Here is a 19,845-nt window from a genome sequence, read left to right on the forward strand (position 1 = left end):
GTACTGCAGGGGTTCTCAATCCGGGGTCTGTGGAGGTACTGCAGGGGTTCTCAATCCGGGGTCTGTGGAGGTACTGCAGGGGTTCCAACTTCTTGGCACCCTGACTGTACTGCAGTTGCAATGTAAGACATTTGATAGGATTTTTTACATGACAAAACCACTTTGCCTGCTCTTAGGTATTATTCCTAATATAATGGAATGCATGTTTTTAACCAATTTGATGGTCTGTTATTGCCAGAATATTGACAATTTTAACAATATTAACTCAACATTTTTATCTACACCTGTTTAACAACTCAAATATCTTTGGCATAGTAGGCATGAAGTCCCTTGCCAATAATGTTGCCTACAATGTTCATTTTCATTGAACACATATTACACCCCAGATACCTTCAATTGCCCAATTTATATCCATCCCCAATTTAGGATTATTTTTTAACAACATGATGTTGCGCTCCAAAGAGAGAACTTGAAATAACATGATGTAGATAATTAAATAACAACAAGATCAAAAGAAAAATAACATGTGTTTAGAAAATAATGTTTATTATTAGACTTATTCCTTCTAAACCAAAAAGGCTTCTATCACTTCCTTAATATATGGAATCAATAAAATTATATATATTTTTTGGTTCAGTGAAGAAGAACCTCTAGAGTTCTGATCAACAAAAGGTTCATGTTTTGAGGATGTGAATGAAGCAGCCCTCCAGTGGTCAGATCAATTCTGGTGTTTTTTCCTGCGCCCGGCCTGGGTTTGAACCAGCCACCCTTCGGTCACAGCTCCAACTCCAACCTGAGTTAATCTTCAGAAATAAGCATGAGTTAATCAGCAAAAATGAAGTCAAATGCTATGCATACATGGTATCACTTATTATGCAAATTATCATACATAACTCATTGCCAAAAGCACAAGACATACTGTTGCATGTAGGTCTATATTATTAATGGATTGATCACATAGAAATATAAAACATTATTTTTAACTACTGCAATGCAATTACATGTTGAACAGGAACCACTGACTCACTGCATTATTCTATAGTATTATCAAGACACCTGCTGTTAACTCTTAACTACTTAGGACACCTGCTGTTAGACAATCTGTTAACTAATTAGGACAGCTTCCCACGAGGTGTCCTAAAAACTACTTAAACCTCTGCTGACTAGGTGGGTAGGTAATTTCAGGCAATGGGTAGAAACTAGGTCATTTATACCCATAACCCATAAAATGTCTTTATTCTCAGTGTAACATTATACGACCAATTTTCTACTCAGACACTTTGGTCATATGGACAACAGATCTCAACATTTGTCATAAAAAAACTGAATGTTTGATCTCAAAATGTTGTCATAATTTTGTAAAAATGTTTGTTAAATCAGCAATAATAAAAAATGAATATTACTAAAATGTAACCCACTGTAAAATGTTTGTTTAGGTTATATGTGTTGCACTGTAAAGATGTCCGCGTTCTGGAACTGTCCGCGTCCCCGTACAGAACTGTCCGCGTCCACGTTCGGTGTGGATATTGTCCGGTTACGCGCAGAGTGGACTGAGGTGATCTTGGGGAATAACGACAGTTTGTTTTAGTGTTGAGACACCGAAGTTTATTGTTCAATTTGCTTTTTTTCTTTACGGTGAGGGACATTATGAGTGTAGCCAGATCCTTTTCACTCTCTATCCTCGTTTCATTTTGTGGTTCACCGGATTCATCATCATCGAGACGAGGGACAGACGAACGACCTGCTAGCTAGTCGGTACAGCTCGGTAATTAGCTAGCTACTCTACCAACAGCATCCTAGTTATCCTAGCTAGTCGGTACAGACTCGGTAATCTAGTTTTATTAATCTACCAACAGCATCCTAGTTATCCTAGCTAGTCGGTACAGCTCGGTAAACTAGTTTGCTAATCTACCAACAGCATCCTAGTTATTCTAGCTAGTCGGTACAGCTCGGTAATCTAGTTTGCTACTCTACCAACAGCATCCTAGTTATCCTAGCTAGTCGGTACAGCTCGGTAATCTAGTTTGCTAATCTACCAGCAGCATCCTAGTTACCATAGCTATCAGTACATCTCTATAAGCTGCATTTCTACTCTAGCCAGCAGCATTCCTAGTTAAATCCATAGCTCCACTAATCATCACCGGCTCCCCTGGTTGTTTCTGATGGAGTGTGTTTAAACCTCTGTGTCCAAGGACCGAACTTTTAGAATATTATTTTCAGGACGCCTCAATAGCAGGTATTGAACCCCGGGTAAATAATCACTAGTCAGAACCTCAACCTCAGTATACATTCATTATAAAAAATCATCTTAATATCTGATATTGTGAGTAAACAACCTCGAGTGCGTCTTCCAGCCCTCAATAAATCACATCATTCAACCCTCCCGGTTAGTAAATTTACCTCAACATGCCCCCGGAGAAGGCAGAGTAACGACACCAGCCTTTTAGCGGGGCTGACAGACTGACTACAACGCTCGCGTCGATAAATTAATCTCGTTATTAAAATGACACACTGCTCGCGCCTGCAACGAGCGTCTAGAAGTCAGTTCTATTTGTGGCTGTGTGTCCATGAAGAGTGACCAGTCTATGGATCCTCCTCTAAAATTTAGAAAGGGAGACTTTTCTACTGAACAAAGGTAAGAAGAACTCATGGGTCCTGGTCAGTGAGTTAAACAACACTGTCTCTAGTCATTTCTCCTCCCATTTTCCCATTTATTGTTGTTGTTTTCATAATCAATAGGCTAATAATTTTGTCCATTTTCATAGTCCTAAAACAATATTAAACAAACACAACATTCCCTCCCTGTGTGTGTGTGTGTGTGTGTGTGTGTGTGTGTGTGTGTGTGTGTGTGTGTGTGTGTGTGTGTGTGTGTGTGTGTGTGTGTGTGTGTGTGTGAACTCCCTGGATGAGGAGATGTAATCTCATGTTTTGTCCACAGAAACCAACAGGAGAGATCAGAGTCAGAGATTCTCAGTGACTCAGTACTGGTTCTCCTTATAGCCTCATTATTACCTCAACTACCCGGTACCCTGCACATTGACTCAGTACTGGTTCTCCTTATAGTCTCATTATTACCTCAACTACCTGGTACCCTGCACATTGACTCAGTACTGGTACTCCTTATAGTCTCATTATTACCTCAACTACCTGGTACCCTGCACATTGACTCAGTACTGGTTCTCCTTATAGTCTCATTATTACCTCAACTACCTGGTACCCTGCACATTGACTCAGTACTGGTACTCCTTATAGTCTCATTATTACCTCAACTACCCGGTACCCTGCACATTGACTCAATACTGGTTATCCTTATAGTCTCATTATTACCTCAACTACCTGGTACCCTGCACATTGACTCAGTACTGGTACTCCTTATAGTCTCATTATTACCTCAACTACCTGGTACCCTGCACATTGACTCAGTACTGGTACTCCTTATAGCCTCATTATTACCTCAACTACCTGGTACCCTGCACATTGACTCAGTACTGGTACTCCTTATAGTCTCATTATTACCTCAACTACCTGGTACCCTGCATATTGACTCAGTACTGGTTCTCCTTATAGTCTCATAATTTTTATTTTGTGTTACTATTTCCAAGGTTTAAGGGCAACGAGCACGTCTGGTGAACAGGGCAGAGTCCCATATCATCAGGCAAACCAGTAGAAACTGGATCAGCAGCACAACAAGGTATCACGTCCAGATCATGTATCAATACTGATAGTATAGAAAGAAAGGGAGCACTGCTCTCAGATCAGCTTTCTCCATTCAAATATTTCCTTAACATTATAATTATGTCACAATACTGACCACAAAGATTGAGGAGACTTATTCTAATGCTTACCCAATTAAAATGCAGTAAATCCCAGATTTGACATTGTGTTCATGTTACACATCATTAAATATAATGAGACAAATTACAGAGTAGCCTACAAGTAGCAAAATAGAACTCAATATATTGAACAATATGATTGAAATAGGCCTAAAGCCAACAGTTCATAGTTTAATGCAGTCATCTCGGTTTTCATTTGAAGCAAATTTGTAGAAGTCCCTTGTTTGAATCAATTGCAAAGACGTTGGCAACTTTGTTCTGAATTTATCGGTGTCACAGAGACTGATAAACCATGTGATTATATGTTTAGCAGAGATCTTCTGTGTATAAAGTCATGCGGAAGGGCAAAAATTATCTAACGACTCACTCAGCTGATCTACGAGTGGTGTTAGTTTACTCAGCTGTTCTAGTGGTCTGAGGCAGGTGTTAGATTACTCAGCTGTTCTAGTGGTCTGAGGCAGGTGTTAGTTTACTCAGCTGTTCTAGTGGTCTGAGGCAGGTGTTATATTACTCAGCTGTTCTAGTGGTCTGAGGCAGGTGTTAGTTTACTCAGCTGTTCTAGTGGTCTGAGGCAGGTGTTAGTTTACTCAGCTGTTCTAGTGGTCTGAGGCAGGTGGTAGATTACTCAGCTGTTCTAGTGGTCTGAGACAGGTGTTAGATTACTCAGCTGTTCTAGTAGTCTGAGGCAGGTGGTAGATTACTCAGCTGTTCTAGTGGTCTGAGGCAGGTGTTAGATTACTCAGCTGTTCTAGTGGTCTGAGGCAGGTGTTAGATCACTCAGCTGTTCTAGTGGTCTGAGGCAGGTGTTAGATTACTCAGCTGTTTGTGTGGTCTGAGACAGTTGTTAGATTACTCAGCTGTTCTAGTGGTCTGAGACAGGTGTTAGATTACTCAGCTGTTCTAGTGGTCTGAGGCAGGTGTTAGATTACTCAGCAGTTCTAGTGGTCTGAGGCAGGTGTTAGATTACTCAGCTGTTCTAGTGGTCTGAGACAGGTGTTAGATTACTCAGCTGTTCTAGTGGTCTGAGACAGGTGCTAGATTACTCAGATGTTCTAGTGGTCTGAGACATGTGCTAGATTACTCAGCTGTTCTAGTGGTCTGAGACAGGTGCTAGATTACTCAGATGTTCTAGTGGTCTGAGACAGGTGCTAGATTACTCAGATGTTCTAGTGGTCTGAGACAGGTGCTAGATTACTCAGATGTTCTAGTGGTCTGAGACAGGTGCTAGATTACTCAGATGTTCTAGTGGTCTGAGACAGGTGTTAGATTACTCAGCTGTTCTAGTGGTCTGAGGCAGGTGTTAGTTTACTCAGCTGTTCTAGTGGTCTGAGGCAGGTGTTAGATTACTCAGCTGTTCTAGTGGTCTGAGACAGGTGTTAGATTACTCATCTGTTCTAGTGGTCTGAGGCAGGTGTTAGATTACTCAGCTGTTCTAGTGGTCTGAGACAGGTGGTAGATTACTCAGCTGTTCTAGTGGTCTGAGGCAGGTGTTAGATTACTCAGCTGTTCTAGTGGTCTGAGACAGGTGGTAGATTACTCAGCTGTTCTAGTGGTCTGAGACAGGTGGTAGATTACTCAGCTGTTCTAGTGGTCTGAGACAGGTGGTAGATTACGGCGTTTTCAAGTGAAATGGAAATAACAATTGTTTTTGAAACAGCTCATAGATTTAATCATTATCCTGCAACGATACTAATGATGAAATGCTTTTGGGAAACCCTAAAACATCTGCTGAATGACTAGAATATAAAATGTTTTATATTACTGTATTGAATTAATTTTTAAAAAAATGTAAATATTGATGTCACAAGTCATCACAGCTCTTTAAAGAGGAACGTGGGCTGTACCAGAACAAGGTGTACTGCTTTGTTCATCTGAGCATTCAGGAGTTTCTGGCTTCTGTATATGTGTTCCTCTCATTCATCAACAACAATGAGAATCTAATGGCCAAACTGCATCAAATCATTTATACAGTTCTTTATTAAAAATGTATTTATTTGTGACATTTGACTGATTAAAACCAGCAGTAGTACTGATTTCTCTGAGAGTGAGGCAGATATATATTATTACTGTGTTAAACCTAGCAGTACTACTGATTCCTCTGAGAATGTGGCAGATATATATTATTACTGTGTAAAACCTAGCAGTACTACTGATTTCTCTGAGAGTGAGGCAGATATATATTATTACTGTATAAAACCTAGCAGTACTACTGATTTCTCTGAGAGTGAGACAGATATATATTATTACTGTGTAAAACCTAGCAGTACTACTGATTTCTCTGAGAGTGAGGCAGATATATATTATTACTGTGTAAAACCTAGCAGTACTACTGATTTCTCTGAGAGTGAGGCAGATATATATTATTACTGTATAAAACCTAGCAGTACTACTGATTTCTCTGAGAGTGAGGCAGATATATATTATTACTGTGTAAAACCTAGCAGTACTACTGATTTCTCTGAGAGTGAGGCAGATATATATTATTACTGTGTAAAACCTAGTAGTACTACTGATTTCTCTGAGAGTGAGGCAGATATAGTTTATTACTGTGTAAAACCTAGCAGTACTACTGATATCTCTGAGAGTGAGGCAGATATATATTATTACTGTGTAAAACCTAGTAGTACTACTGATTTCTCTGAGAGTGGGGCAGATATATATTATTACTGTGTAAAACCTAGCAGTACTACTGATTTCTCTGAGAGTGAGGCAGATATATATTATTACTCTGTAAAACCTAGCAGTACTACTGATTTCTCTGAGAGTGGGGCAGATATATATTATTACTGTGTAAAACCTAGCAGTACTACTGATATCTCTGAGAGTGAGGCAGATATATGTTATTACTGTGTAAAACCTAGCAGTACTACTGATTTCTCTGAGAGTGAGGCAGATATATATTATTACTGTGTAAAACCTAGCAGTACTACTGATATCTCTGAGAGTGAGGCAGATATATGTTATTACTGTGTAAAACCTAGCAGTACTACTGATTTCTCTGAGAGTGAGGCAGATATATATTATTACTGTGTAAAACCTAGTAGTACTACTGATTTCTCTGAGAGTGAGGCAGATATAGTTTATTACTGTGTAAAACCTAGCAGTACTACTGATTTCTCTGAGAGTGAGGCAGCTATAGTTTATTACTGTGTAAAACCTAGTAGTACTACTGATTTCTCTGAGAGTGAGACAGATATATATTATTACTGTGTAAAACCTAGCAGTACTACTGATATCTCTGAGAGTGAGGCAGATATAATTGACTTCCGGCGCCGACAGAGATGGCCGCCTCGCCGCGTTCCTAGGAAACTATGCAGTTTTTTGTTTTTTTACGTGTTATTTCATACATTAGTACCCCAGGTCATCTTAGGTTTCATTACATACAGTCGAGAAGAACTACTGAATATAAGATCAGCGTCAACTCACCATCAGTACGACCAATAATATGTTTTTTCGCGATGCGGATCCTGTGTTCTGCCTTTCAAACAGGCCAACGGAATTGATTCCATGCAGCGACCCAAAAAATGACTCCGAAAAGAGGGAAACGAGGCGGTCTTCTGGTCAGACTCCGAGACGGGCACATCGTGCACCACTCCCTAGCATTCTTCTCGCCAATGTCCAGTCTCTTGACAACAAGGTTGATGAAATCCGAGCAAGGGTAGCATTCCAGAGGGACATCAGAGACTGTAACGTTCTTTGCTTCACGGAAACATGGCTCACTGGAGAGACGCTATCCGAGACGGTGCAGCCAACGGGTTTCTCCACGCATCGCGCCGACAGAAACAAACATCTTTCTGGTAAGAAGAGGGGCGGGGGCGTATGCCTTATGGCTAACGAGACATGGTGTGATGAAAGAAACATACAGGAACTCAAATCCTTCTGTTCACCTGATTTAGAATTCCTCACAATCAAATGTAGACCGCATTATCTACCAAGAGAATTCTCTTCGATTATAATCACAGCCGTATATATCCCCCCAAGCAGACACATCGATGGCTCTGAACAAACTTTATTTGACTCTTTGCAAACTGGAATCCATTTATCCGGAGGCTGCATTCATTGTAGCTGGGGATTTTAACATGGCTAATCTGAAAACAAGACTCCCTAAATTTTATCAGCATATCGATTGTGCAAGCAGGGGTGGAAAAACCTTGGATCATTGTTACTCTAACTTCCGCGACTCATGTAAGGCCCTGCCCCGCCCCCTTTCGGAAAAGCTGACCACGACTCCATTTTGTTGATCCCTGCCTACAGACAGAAACTAAAACAAGAGGCTCCCACGCTGAGGTCTGTCCAACGTTGGTCCGACCAAGCTGACTCCACACTCCAAGACTGCTTCCATCACGTGGACTGGGATATGTTTCGTATTGCGTCAGATAACAATATTGACGAATACGCTGATTCGGTGTGCGAGTTCATTAGAACGTGCGTTGAAGATGTCGTTCCCATAGCAACGATTAAAACATTCCCTAACCAGAAACCGTGGATTGATGGCAGCATTCGCGTGAAACTGAAAGCGCGAACCACTGCTTTTAATCAGGGCAAGGTGACTGGTAACATGACCGAATACAAACAGTGCAGCTATTCCCTCCGCAAGGCTATCAAACAAGCTAAGCGTCAGTACAGAGACAAAGTAGAATCTCAATTCAACGGCTCAGACACAAGAGGCATGTGGCAGGGTCTACAGTCAATCACGGACTACAAGAAGAAATCCAGCCCAGTCATGGACCAGGATGTCTTGCTCCCAGGCAGACTAAATAACTTTTTGCCCGCTTTGAGGACAATACAGTGCCACTGACACGGCCTGCAACGAAAACATGCGGCCTCTCCTTCACTGCAGCCGAGGTGAGTAAGACATTTAAACGTGTTAACCCTCGCAAGGCTGCAGGCCCAGACGGCATCCCCAGCCGCGCCCTCAGAGCATGCAGACCAGCTGGCCGGGGTGTTTTCGGACATATTCAATCAATCCCTATACCAGTCTGCTGTTCCCACATGCTTCAAGAGGGCCACCATTGTTCCTGTTCCCAAGAAAGCTAAGGTAACTGAGCTAAACGACTACCGCCCCGTAGCACTCACTTCCGTCATCATGAAGTGCTTTGAGAGACTAGTCAAGGACCATATCACCTCCACCCTACCTGACACCCTAGACCCACTCCAATTTGCTTACCGCCCAAATAGGTCCACAGACGATGCAATCTCAACCACACTTCACACTGCCCCAACCCATCTGGACAAGAGGAATACCTATCGAGAATGCTGTTCATCGACTACAGCTCGGCATTCAACACCATAGTACCCTCCAAGCTCGTCATCAAGCTCGAGACCCTGGGTCTCGACCCCGCCCTGTGCAACTGGGTACTGGACTTCCTGACGGGCCGCCTCCAGGTGGTGAGCGTAGGCAACAACATCTCCTCCCCGCTGATCCTCAACACTGGGGCCCAACAAGGGTGCGTTCTGAGCCCTCTCCTGTTCTCCCTGTTCACCCACGACTGCGTGGCCACGCACGCCTCCAACTCAATCATCAAGTTTGCGGACGACACAACAGTGGTAGGCTTGATTACCAACAACGACGAGACGGCCTACAGGGAGGAGGTGAGGGCCGTCGGAGTGTGGTGTCAGGAAAATAACCTCACACTCAACGTCAACAAAACTAAGGAGATGATTGTGGACTTCAGGAAATAGCAGAGGGAACACCCCCTATCCACATCGATGGAACAGTAGTGGAGAGGGTAGCAAGTTTTAAGTTCCTCGGCATACACATCACAGACAAACTGAATTGGGCCACTCACACAGACAGCATCGTGAAGAAGGCGCAGCAGCGCCTCTTCAACCTCAGGAGGCTGAAGAAATTGGGCTTGTCACCAAAAGCACTCACAAACTTCTACAGATGCACAATCGAGAGCATCCTGGCGGGCTGTATCACCGCCTGGTACGGCAACTGCTCCGCCCTCAACCGTAAGGCTCTCCAGAGGGTAGTGAGGTCTGCACAACGCATCACCAGGGGCAAACTACCTGCCCTCCAGGACACCTACACCACCCGATGTTACAGGAAGGCCATAAAGATCATCAAGGACATCAACCACCCGAGCCACTGCCTGTTCACCCCGCTATCATCCAGAAGGCGGGGTCAGTACAGGTGCATCAAAGCTGGGACCGAGAGACTGAAAACAGCTTCTATCTCAAGGCCATCAGACTGTTAAACAGCCACCACTAACATTGAGTGGCTGCTGCCAACACACTGACACTGACTCAACTCCAGCCACTTTAATAATGGGAATTGATGGGAAATGATGTAAATATATCACTAGCCACTTTAAACAATGCTACCTTATGTAATGTTACTTACCCTACATTATTCATCTCATATGCATACGTATATACTGTACTCTATATCATCGACTGCATCCTTATGTAATACATGTATCACTAGCCACTTTAACTATGTCACTTTGTTTACATACTCATCTCATATGTATATACTGTACTCGATACCATCTACTGTATCTTGCCTATGCTGCTCTGTACCATCACTCATTCATATATCCTTATGTACATATTCTTTATCCCCTTACACTGTGTATAAGACAGTAGTTTTGGAATTGTTAGTTAGATTACTTGTTGGTTATTACTGCATTGTCGGAACTAGAAGCACAAGCATTTCGCTACACTCACATTAACATCTGCTAACCATTTGTATGTGACAAATACAATTTGATTTGATTTATATATTATTACTGTGTAAAACCTAGCAGTACTACTGATTTATCTGAGAGTGAGGCAGATATATATTATTACTGTGTAAAACCTAGCAGTACTACTGATTTCTCTGAGAGTGAGGCAGATATATATTATTACTGTGTAAAATCTAGCAGTACTACTGATTTCTCTGAGAGTGATGTAGATATATATTTTTACTGTGTAAAACCTAGTAGTACTACTGATTTCTCTGAGAGTGAGGCAGATATATATTTAAAATATATATATATATTATTTATATTATTTTTCTGTCTGTCTGTCTGTCTGTCTGTCTGTCTGTCTGTCTGTCTGTCTGTCTGTCTGTCTGTCTGTACTCACTCACTCACTCACTCCCTGGATGAGGAGATGTAATCTGATGTTTTGTCCACAGAAATCAACAGGAGAGATCAGAGTCAGAGATTCTCAGTGGTCAGTCTTCCCAGAGTCATCAAACAGACCTGGCCTCCATATTCAGTGTATGTGGTCCTGTTATGTACATTTGTTTTTGTTGACCTCAAGTAAAGTTGATCTGTCAATCATTCATTAATGTGTTAATGAGAAAGCATTTCTTCTCTTGCTTAACTTATTTACTTGATTTATTTCAGTTGCTTGAAGAGAATATTATGACATTTGTGAAGAACGAGCTGAAGATGTTCAAGAGGATTCTTAGTCCAGAACTCCCAGAAGGCTTTGAGAGTCAGAAGCAGGATAAGGAAGTGGTGGATGCTGAAGATGAGAAGCAGGAGAGCAGTGCCAGAGAGGGGGCTCTGAAGATCACACTGCACATCCTGAGGAAAATGAACCAGAAGGAGCTTGCTGACACACTGGAGAAATGTAAGATCTGTCTGCCTCATGTTGAATGCTGTTTTATAACATTTAAAAGCTGTAGCTAAAGTACAGCTAAAGTAGCTGTGTAACTCAATGATATTGTAGCAGCCTTAACACAACACCTAGTGACCTCATCAAGTAGCAGCAGGGATGTGTTGTGGTGATTCATTTAGAGAGAGAACATTAATAATACCATCAATAATACCAATAATAATATAATCAGTCACACCAGTCTGTAATGCATTATCAAAACATTTACACATTTATACAGTCAGTTTAGAGAATACATTATTATAATTTACAACTTTATAACAGTCCTTCAATACTGTAGGCTTTAAAACAGATGTAATATTAATATCCTCTGTGTTATTCTTCATTCAGATGAGCTCGCTGTGATTTGCCAACGTGAACTCAAATCTAATCTAAAGAAGAAGTTTCAATGTGTATTTGAGGGGATCGCTAAACAAGGAAACCCAACACTTCTCAATAAGATCTACACAGAGCTCTACATCACAGAGGGTGGAACAGGAGAGGTCAATAATGAACATGAGCTGAGACAGATTGAGACAACAACCAGGAAACAAGCAAGACCAGAGACTGCAATCAAATGTAACGACATCTTCAAACCCTTAACTGGACAAGACAAACTTATCAGAACTGTGCTGACAAAGGGAGTCGCTGGCATTGGAAAAACAGTCTCTGTGCAGAAGTTCATTCTGGACTGGGCTGAAGGAAAAGCAAACCAGGATGTCCAATTTGTATTTTCATTCCCTTTTCGGGAGCTGAATTTGATGAAAGAGGACAAACACACTTTCATTGAACTTCTTAATCACTTCTCAATGGAAACCAAACAATCAAGAATCTCCAACTACAACAAGTACAAAGTTCTGTTCATCTTTGATGGTCTGGATGAGTGCCGACTGCCCCTAGACTTCCAGAAGAACAAGATCTGTTGGGACGTCACAGAGTCAACCTCAGTGGATGTTCTGCTGACAAATCTCATCAGGGAAATCTGCTTCCCTCTGCTCTCCTCTGGATAACTACCCGACCTGCAGCAGCCAATAAGATCCCTTCAGGGTGTGTTGACCAGGTAACAGAAGGTACGAGGGTTCAATGACCCACAGAAGGAGGAGTACTTCAGGAAGAGATTCAGTGATGAGGACCTGGCCAGCAGAATCATCTCACACATAAAGACATCAAGGAGCCTCCACATCATGTGCCACATTCCAGTCTTCTGTTGGATTTCTGCTATAGTCCTTGAACACATGTTGAAACATAAGAGAGAAGAGATGCCCAAGACTCTGACTGAGATGTACACACACCTTGTGGTGTTTCATACCAAACAGAAGAATGAAAAGTATCTTGGGAAAGAAGAGACAGGTCCACACTGGAATAAAGAGAGCATTCTGTCACTGGGAAAACTGGCTTTTCAACAGCTTGTGAAGGGCAATCTGATTTTCTATGAAGAAGACCTGAAAGAGTCTGGCATTGATGTTAATGAAGCCTCAGTGTACTCAGGATTGTGCACACAGCTCTTTAAAGAGGAATGTGGGCTGTACCAGGACAAGGTGTACTGCTTTGTTCATCTGAGCATTCAGGAGTTTCTGGCTGCTGTATATGTGTTCCTCTCATTCATCAACAACAATGAGAATCTAATGGATGAACTGCAAACAAACGACGAGCCTGAAGTTACTTTCTATAAGAGTGCTGTGGATAAAGCCTTACAAAGTGAGATGGGAAACCTGGACCTTTTCCTCCGCTTCCTTCTGGGCCTCTCACTGGAGTCCAATCAGAAACACTTACGAGGTCTACTGACAAAGCCAAGAAGCAACTCACAGAGCCATGAAGAAACAGTCGAGTACATCAAGGAGAAGATCGGGGAGGATCTCTCTCCAGAGAGGAGCATCAATCTGTTCCACTGTCTGAATGAACTGAATGACCATTCTCTAGTGGAGGAGATCCAACGCTTCCTGAACTCAGGAAGTCTCTCAAAACCCAAACTGTCACCTGCACAGTGGTCAGCTCTGGTCTTTGTGTTGCTGACTTCAGAAAAGGAGCTGGATGTGTTTGACCTGAAGAAATACTCCAGATCAGAGGAAGGTCTTCTGAGGCTGCTGCCAGTGGTCAAAGCCTCCAGAGCTGCTCTGTGAGTAAATAAAATGACATATAAGAACTAATCATCAGGAAGAAATATTCAGTTCAGAGAAAAATATGTATTATAATATGTATATAATATTATATTGTAAAAACATATTGAATAAATTCATTGATTTTCACATTAGTATAACAATATGACCATACATTTCTAGGAGACGGAAGATGAATCTATATGTTGTTTGGGAGAATTAACTAAATGCATCTGCCATTGTCCTTCTACACTACTGGTGTTAAATTAACAGTGTGTTTGTGAAGTCATGATGATCTCTTTGTCAGGCTGTCAGGCTGTGGAGTCACAGAGGAAGGCTGTGCTTCTCTGGTCTCAGCTCTGAGGTCAAACCCCTCACACCTGAGAGAGCTGGATCTGAGTAACAATGACCTGAAGGATTCAGGAGTGAAGCTGCTCTCTGCTGGACTGGGGAATCCCCACTGTAAACTGGAGACTCTGAGGTCAGTATTATCAGATATGAAAGCACTTTATGTATGTAGTTCTCCCATTTGAAAAGTCGTAATTATTCGGTTATATTCACTTATAGTGTATTAAAGTAGTCATACGTTTAGTATTTGGTCCCATATTCCATGCCTGCAGTGATTACATCAAGCTTGTGATTCTACTAACTTGTTGAATGCATTTCCAGTTTGTCTTGGTTGTGTTTTAGATGTTTTCCTAATAGAAACTGAATGGTGAATAATGTCCTGTCATTTTGGAGTCACTTTACTTGTATTGTCAGTAAGAATAGAAGATGTTTCTGAACACTTCTACATTCATGTGGATGCTACCATAATTATGAATTAATCGTGAATGATGATGAATGAGAAAGTTAGAGGTACAAACATCATACCCCCTCTGTTATTGGTAATGGTGAGAGGTTAGTATGTTTTGTTGTAGCCTCTGTTATTGGTAATGGTGAGAGGTTAGCATGTTTTGTTGTAGCCTCTGTTATTGGTAATGGTGAGAGGTTAGCATGTTTTGTTGTAGCCTCTGTTATTGGTAATGGTGAGAGATTAGCATGTTTTGTTGTATCCTCTGTTATTGGTAATGGTGAGAGGTTAGCATGTTTTGTTGTAGCCTCTGTTATTGGTAATGGTGAGAGGTTAGCATGTTTTGTTGTAGCCTCTGTTATTGGTAATGGTGAGAGATTAGCATGTTTTGTTGTAGCCTCTGTTATTGGTAATGGTGAGAGGTTAGTATGTTTTGTTGTAGCCTCTGTTATTGGTAATGGTGAGAGGTTAGCATGTTTTGTTGTAGTCTCTGTTATTGGTAATGGTGAGAGGTTAGCATGTTTTGTTGTAGCCTCTGTTATTGGTAATGGTGAGAGGTTAACATGTTTTGTTGTAGCCTCTGTTATTGGTAATGGTGAGAGGTTAGCATGTTTTGTTGTAGCCTCTTTAACTTTCTCACTCATTATTATTCATGATCTTTCTCAGTCAAGGCGTCACAGGCTTGATGTCTCATTGTGTTCGAGGACTTCTTCAAAAGGGGGGACAAGTGAAGCTGCTCAAATGCGGGGACTAGATACATTAAATTAATTTAATTTTTCTAAATAGTGAAACAGATATGTATTAAAATACAAATAAAAGGTTACATTATAAACTGAAACATTTGAAACATTCTGATTAGCATGTTTTGTTGTAGCCTCTGTTATTGGTAATGGTGAGAGGTTAGTATGTTTTGTTGTAGTCTCTGTTATTGGTAATGGTGAGAGGTTAGCATGTTTTGTTGTAGCCTCTGTTATTGGTAATGGTGAGAGGTTAGCATGTTTTGTTGTAGCCTCTGTTATTGGTAATGGTGAGAGGTTAGCATGTTTTGTTGTAGCCTCTGTAACTTTCTCACTCATTATTATTCATGATTCATTCATGATCTTTCTCAGTCAAGGCGTCACAGGCTTGATGTCTCATTGTGCTCGAGGAATATGGGACCAGATATACTTTTGTCTAATCACTTTAAGTGTCAGAATAGTTATGACTTCTTCAAAAGGGGGGACTAGATACATAAAGTCATTAGTCTAAATGGTGAAACAGATATGTATTAAAATATCCTCAAATAAAAGGTGACATTATATACTGTCACCTCATATGAAACATTTGATCTGAAATCCAAAATGCTGGAGTATAGAGACACATTTATTTACAGTGTAAGCAGGGAAAGCTAAGTGAAATATTTTAATATAACCTGTCTGTCATTGTATTTCTTCTGTGTTTCAGACTCACTGTCTGTAAACTCACAGACACATCCTGTAAAGTGTTGGCCTCAGTTCTCAGTTCAAACCCCTCACACCTGAGAGAGCTGGACCTGAGTAACAATGACCTGAAGGATTCAGGAGTGAAGCTGCTCTCTGCTGGACTGGGGAATCCCCACTGTAAACTGGAGACTCTGAGGTCAGTATTCCTGTAGTTGGTCAACAAGTGATAACTGTTCACCCGATCCACATGTGTTTACCAGACACACATAGTCCACACCATATGTGTTTGGACAGTGAAGCTTACAGTTTTACATTTGGTGCTTTGCTCCAGCATTTTGGATTTGAGACAGAATGTTTCAAATTGGGAGACAGTACAGAATGTCACCTTTTATTTAAAGGTATTTTCATACATATATATTTTACTGTTTATAAATGAAAGCACTTTATGTATCTAGTTCTCCCATTTGAAAAAGTGATAATATTTTGGATGTGTTTGAGGTCAGTATAATATATATTGTGGACTGTATACTCAATACAATCTAAATCTGATACCTCACTGTCTAAATAGATATGGTGTGGACTGTATACTCAATACAATCTAAATCTGATACCTCACTGTCTAAATAGATATGGTGTGGACTGTATACTCAATACAATCTAAATCTGATACCTCACTGTCTAAATAGATATGGTGTGGACTGTATACTCAATACAATCTACATCTGATACCTCACTGTCTAAATAGATATGGTGTGGACTGTATACTCAATACAATCTACATCTGATACCTCACTGTCTAAATAGATATGGTGTGGACTGTATACTCAATACAATCTAAATCTGATACCTCACTGTCTAAATAGATATGGTGTGGACTGTATACTCAATACAATCTACATCTGATACCTCACTGTCTAAATAGATATGGTGTGGACTGTATACTCAATACAATCTAAATCTGATACCTCACTGTCTAAATAGATATGGTGTGGACTGTATACTCAATACAATCTACATCTGATACTTCACTGTCTAAATAGATATGGTGTGGACTGTATACTCAATACAATCTAAATCTGATTCCTCACTGTCTGTCTTCTGACTGATTCTGCTTTTTAAACTGGTCTGGTCAGTCAACTATAATATTTGTACTATACATGTTTCTATCTGCAGGCAAAACTTTGATCATTTATATTAATGATACATTCATGTCAGGTTTCAGTTCAATATATGCTATATGATCATTTGTTAATTCTAATAATGAAACATTCATTTATAAATATATATGGAAGGATTCAGGACACTGATATATCTGAATATGTGAAAAAAATATTCTGCCACTATTTTCACCACCAGAGAATATCAGTGTGATTTTAATATGATTTGACTCTTTGTCAGGCTGTCAGGCTGTCTAGTCACAGAGGAAGGCAGTGCTTCTCTGGTCTCAGCTCTGAGGTCAAACCCCTCACACCTGAGAGAGCTGGACCTGAGCTACAATCACCCAGGAGACTCAGGAGTCAGACTGCTCTCTGCTGGACTGGAGGATCCACACTGCAGACTGGAGAAACTCAAGTATGTAGAGGGTTTATGTCAATGTTCATATCAGACATGTTGGACTTATCAGGCTGGTTAAGACAAACATTCTTACCACCACTTGGACAAAGTTATGTGTGTGTGGGGGGGGGTGAGTGTCCTGTCTGTATGTGGACAAAGTTGTGTGTGTTCAGTGTTCTCTTGAACACACACACACAAACACACTGGACACACACACACACAAACACTCACACACATACTGGACACTCACAAACTGGACACACACAGTAAACACACACAAACAAGCACTGGACACACACACACACACAGTACACACACACACACACAGTACACACACACAGTACACACACACACACACACATACTGGACACTGACAAACTGGACACGTACACACACACACACAAACAAGCACTGGACACACACAGAACACACAGGACACACACACAGTACACACGCACACACACACAAACACACACACACACACACACTGTACACACACACAGTACACACACACACACACACACACACTGGACACACACACACACACACACACACACACTGGACACACACAGAAAAACTGGACACACACACAGGACTTACGCACACACACACACACAGTACACACACAAAAAAACAAACACACAAACAAGCACTGGACACACACTGGACACACACAGACACACACTGGACACACACAGACACACACTGGACACAAACACACTGGTCACAAACACACACACACACACAGACAAACATTCGCTTGATATATGCTATATACATGTGTGTGTCCAGTGTGTGTGTGTGTGTGAGTTCAGGTGTATCCCTCAATAACTGTCTGTTCTTCTGCTTACCGCTACAGTGTGGAACATGGTGGAGAGAACAGAATGAAACCTGGACTTAGAAAATGTGAGTGTTGACTGCTGTGAAGAATATGACTAAGAATAAGTCTTAATTCAAGTTAAGTCAAAGTCAAAGACCAACATCATTACTGACTTGGTCATATTAAATATCAGCTGTAGTTCTACAGAAGCAGAAATCAGGGACACCAAAGTTTACAAAGAGTTGCTTTGACTGTGTGTCTGTGTGTGTGTGTGTGTGTGTGTGTGTGTGTGTGTGTGTGTGTGTGTGTGTGTAATTAATGGGAATAAGTGTGTTTTATATTACCATACAGTATAACATATGATCATTCAACAAGTCTCAACTTACCTTAACTTCTCCTTTTGATACCTAGAAACATCTACATTAAATGAATTAGTGAAAAGTGAGTTAACATTCTAATGTGAATGATGATGATTTCTAATATTGTGTCTGGTTTCATCCATCAGATGTCTGTGATCTCACACTGGACCCAAACACAGCACACAGACACCTCTCTCTGTCTGAGGGGAACAGAAAGGTGACATGGAGGACAGAGGAGCAGCCGTATCCTCATCACCCAGAGAGATTTGAGGATTGTAGACAGGTGCTGTGTAGAGAGGGTCTGACTGGGCGCTGTTACTGGGAGGTAGAGTGGAGTGGGAGAAGGGCTGTTATAGGAGTGACATATAAAGGAATCAGCAGGAGAGGAAGGGTTAATGACTGTTGTCTTGGATACAATGACAAGTCCTGGAGTCTGTTCTGCACTGACAACAGTTACATTGCCAGGCACAATAATAATCCCACTCTCATAGACGTCCCCTCCTCCAGCCCCCACAGAGTAGGAGTGTATCTGGACTGGTCAGCCGGCACTCTGTCCTTCTATAGAGCCTCCTCTGACACAATGACCCACCTGATCACATTCACCTCCACATTCACTGAGCCCCTCTATCCAGGGTTTTGGGTTTGGGGTGATGGTGACTCAGTGTCCCTGAAATAATGGTGATGGTGACTCAGTGTCAATAATAACCTGACACACACACACACACACACACACACACACACAGGACACACACACACAGGACACACACACACTGGACACACACACACACTGGACACACACACACACTGGACACACACACACACTGGACACACACACTGGACACACACACACACTGGACACACACACACACTGGACACACACACACTGGACACACACACACAGTGGACACACACACACACACACACTGGACGCACACACACACTCTGGACACACACACACACACTGGACACACACACACTGGACAAATACACACGCACACACACACTCTGGACACACACACACACTGGACACACACACACACTCTGGACACACACACACACACACTGGACACACACACTCTGGACACACACACTCTGGACACACACACTCTGGACACACACACACTCTGGACACACACACAATGGTCACACACAGACTGGACACACACACACACTGGACACACACACACACTGGACACACACACTGGACACACACACACACTGGACACACACACACACTGGACACACACACACACTGGACACACACACACACTGGACACACACACACACACTGGACACACACACACACACACACACACACACTGGACACACACACACTGGACACACACACACACACTGGACACACACACACTGGACAA

The 19,845-nt window shown here is 41.6% G+C and overlaps 2 protein-coding genes across 2 annotated transcripts; both read left to right on the forward strand.

Annotated features, from left to right (window-relative positions):
* Nucleotides 1-3,586: 3,586 nt before the first annotated feature.
* LOC135569248 (NLR family CARD domain-containing protein 3-like) lies at nt 3,587-12,451 on the forward strand. The gene is made up of 4 exons (XM_065016025.1): nt 3,587-3,691; nt 10,960-11,044; nt 11,174-11,402; nt 11,778-12,451. Exons 3-4 carry the CDS (start codon nt 11,192-11,194, stop codon nt 12,434-12,436), a joined length of 870 nt encoding a protein of 289 aa, XP_064872097.1. The 5' UTR covers nt 3,587-3,691; nt 10,960-11,044; nt 11,174-11,191; the 3' UTR covers nt 12,437-12,451.
* Nucleotides 12,452-12,501: 50 nt separating this feature from the next.
* LOC135569247 (NACHT, LRR and PYD domains-containing protein 12-like) lies at nt 12,502-19,338 on the forward strand. Its single transcript, XM_065016024.1, has 6 exons — nt 12,502-13,542; nt 13,830-14,003; nt 15,759-15,932; nt 17,135-17,308; nt 18,150-18,196; nt 18,616-19,338. The coding sequence occupies exons 1-6, from the start codon at nt 12,611-12,613 to the stop codon at nt 19,143-19,145; spliced, it is 2,031 nt and encodes a 676-aa protein (XP_064872096.1). The 5' UTR covers nt 12,502-12,610; the 3' UTR covers nt 19,146-19,338.
* Nucleotides 19,339-19,845: the final 507 nt, after the last annotated feature.

This window comes from Oncorhynchus nerka, unplaced genomic scaffold (assembly GCF_034236695.1).
Source record: "Oncorhynchus nerka isolate Pitt River unplaced genomic scaffold, Oner_Uvic_2.0 unplaced_scaffold_1175, whole genome shotgun sequence".
In the NCBI taxonomy this organism is placed as follows: Eukaryota; Metazoa; Chordata; class Actinopteri; order Salmoniformes; family Salmonidae; genus Oncorhynchus; species Oncorhynchus nerka.

Coding starts and splice junctions, on each gene's coding strand:
- LOC135569248 (XM_065016025.1), top strand. CDS start 11,192: ATGACATTTGTGAAGAACGAGCTGAAGATGTTCAAGAGGATTCTTAGT. Junction 11,403..11,777: donor TGCTGACACACTGGAGAAAT/GTAAGATCTGTC, acceptor TTCTTCATTCAG/ATGAGCTCGCTGTGATTTGC.
- LOC135569247 (XM_065016024.1), top strand. CDS start 12,611: ATGTGCCACATTCCAGTCTTCTGTTGGATTTCTGCTATAGTCCTTGAA. Junction 15,933..17,134: donor TGTAAACTGGAGACTCTGAG/GTCAGTATTCCT, acceptor ACTCTTTGTCAG/GCTGTCAGGCTGTCTAGTCA. Junction 17,309..18,149: donor TGCAGACTGGAGAAACTCAA/GTATGTAGAGGG, acceptor TTACCGCTACAG/TGTGGAACATGGTGGAGAGA.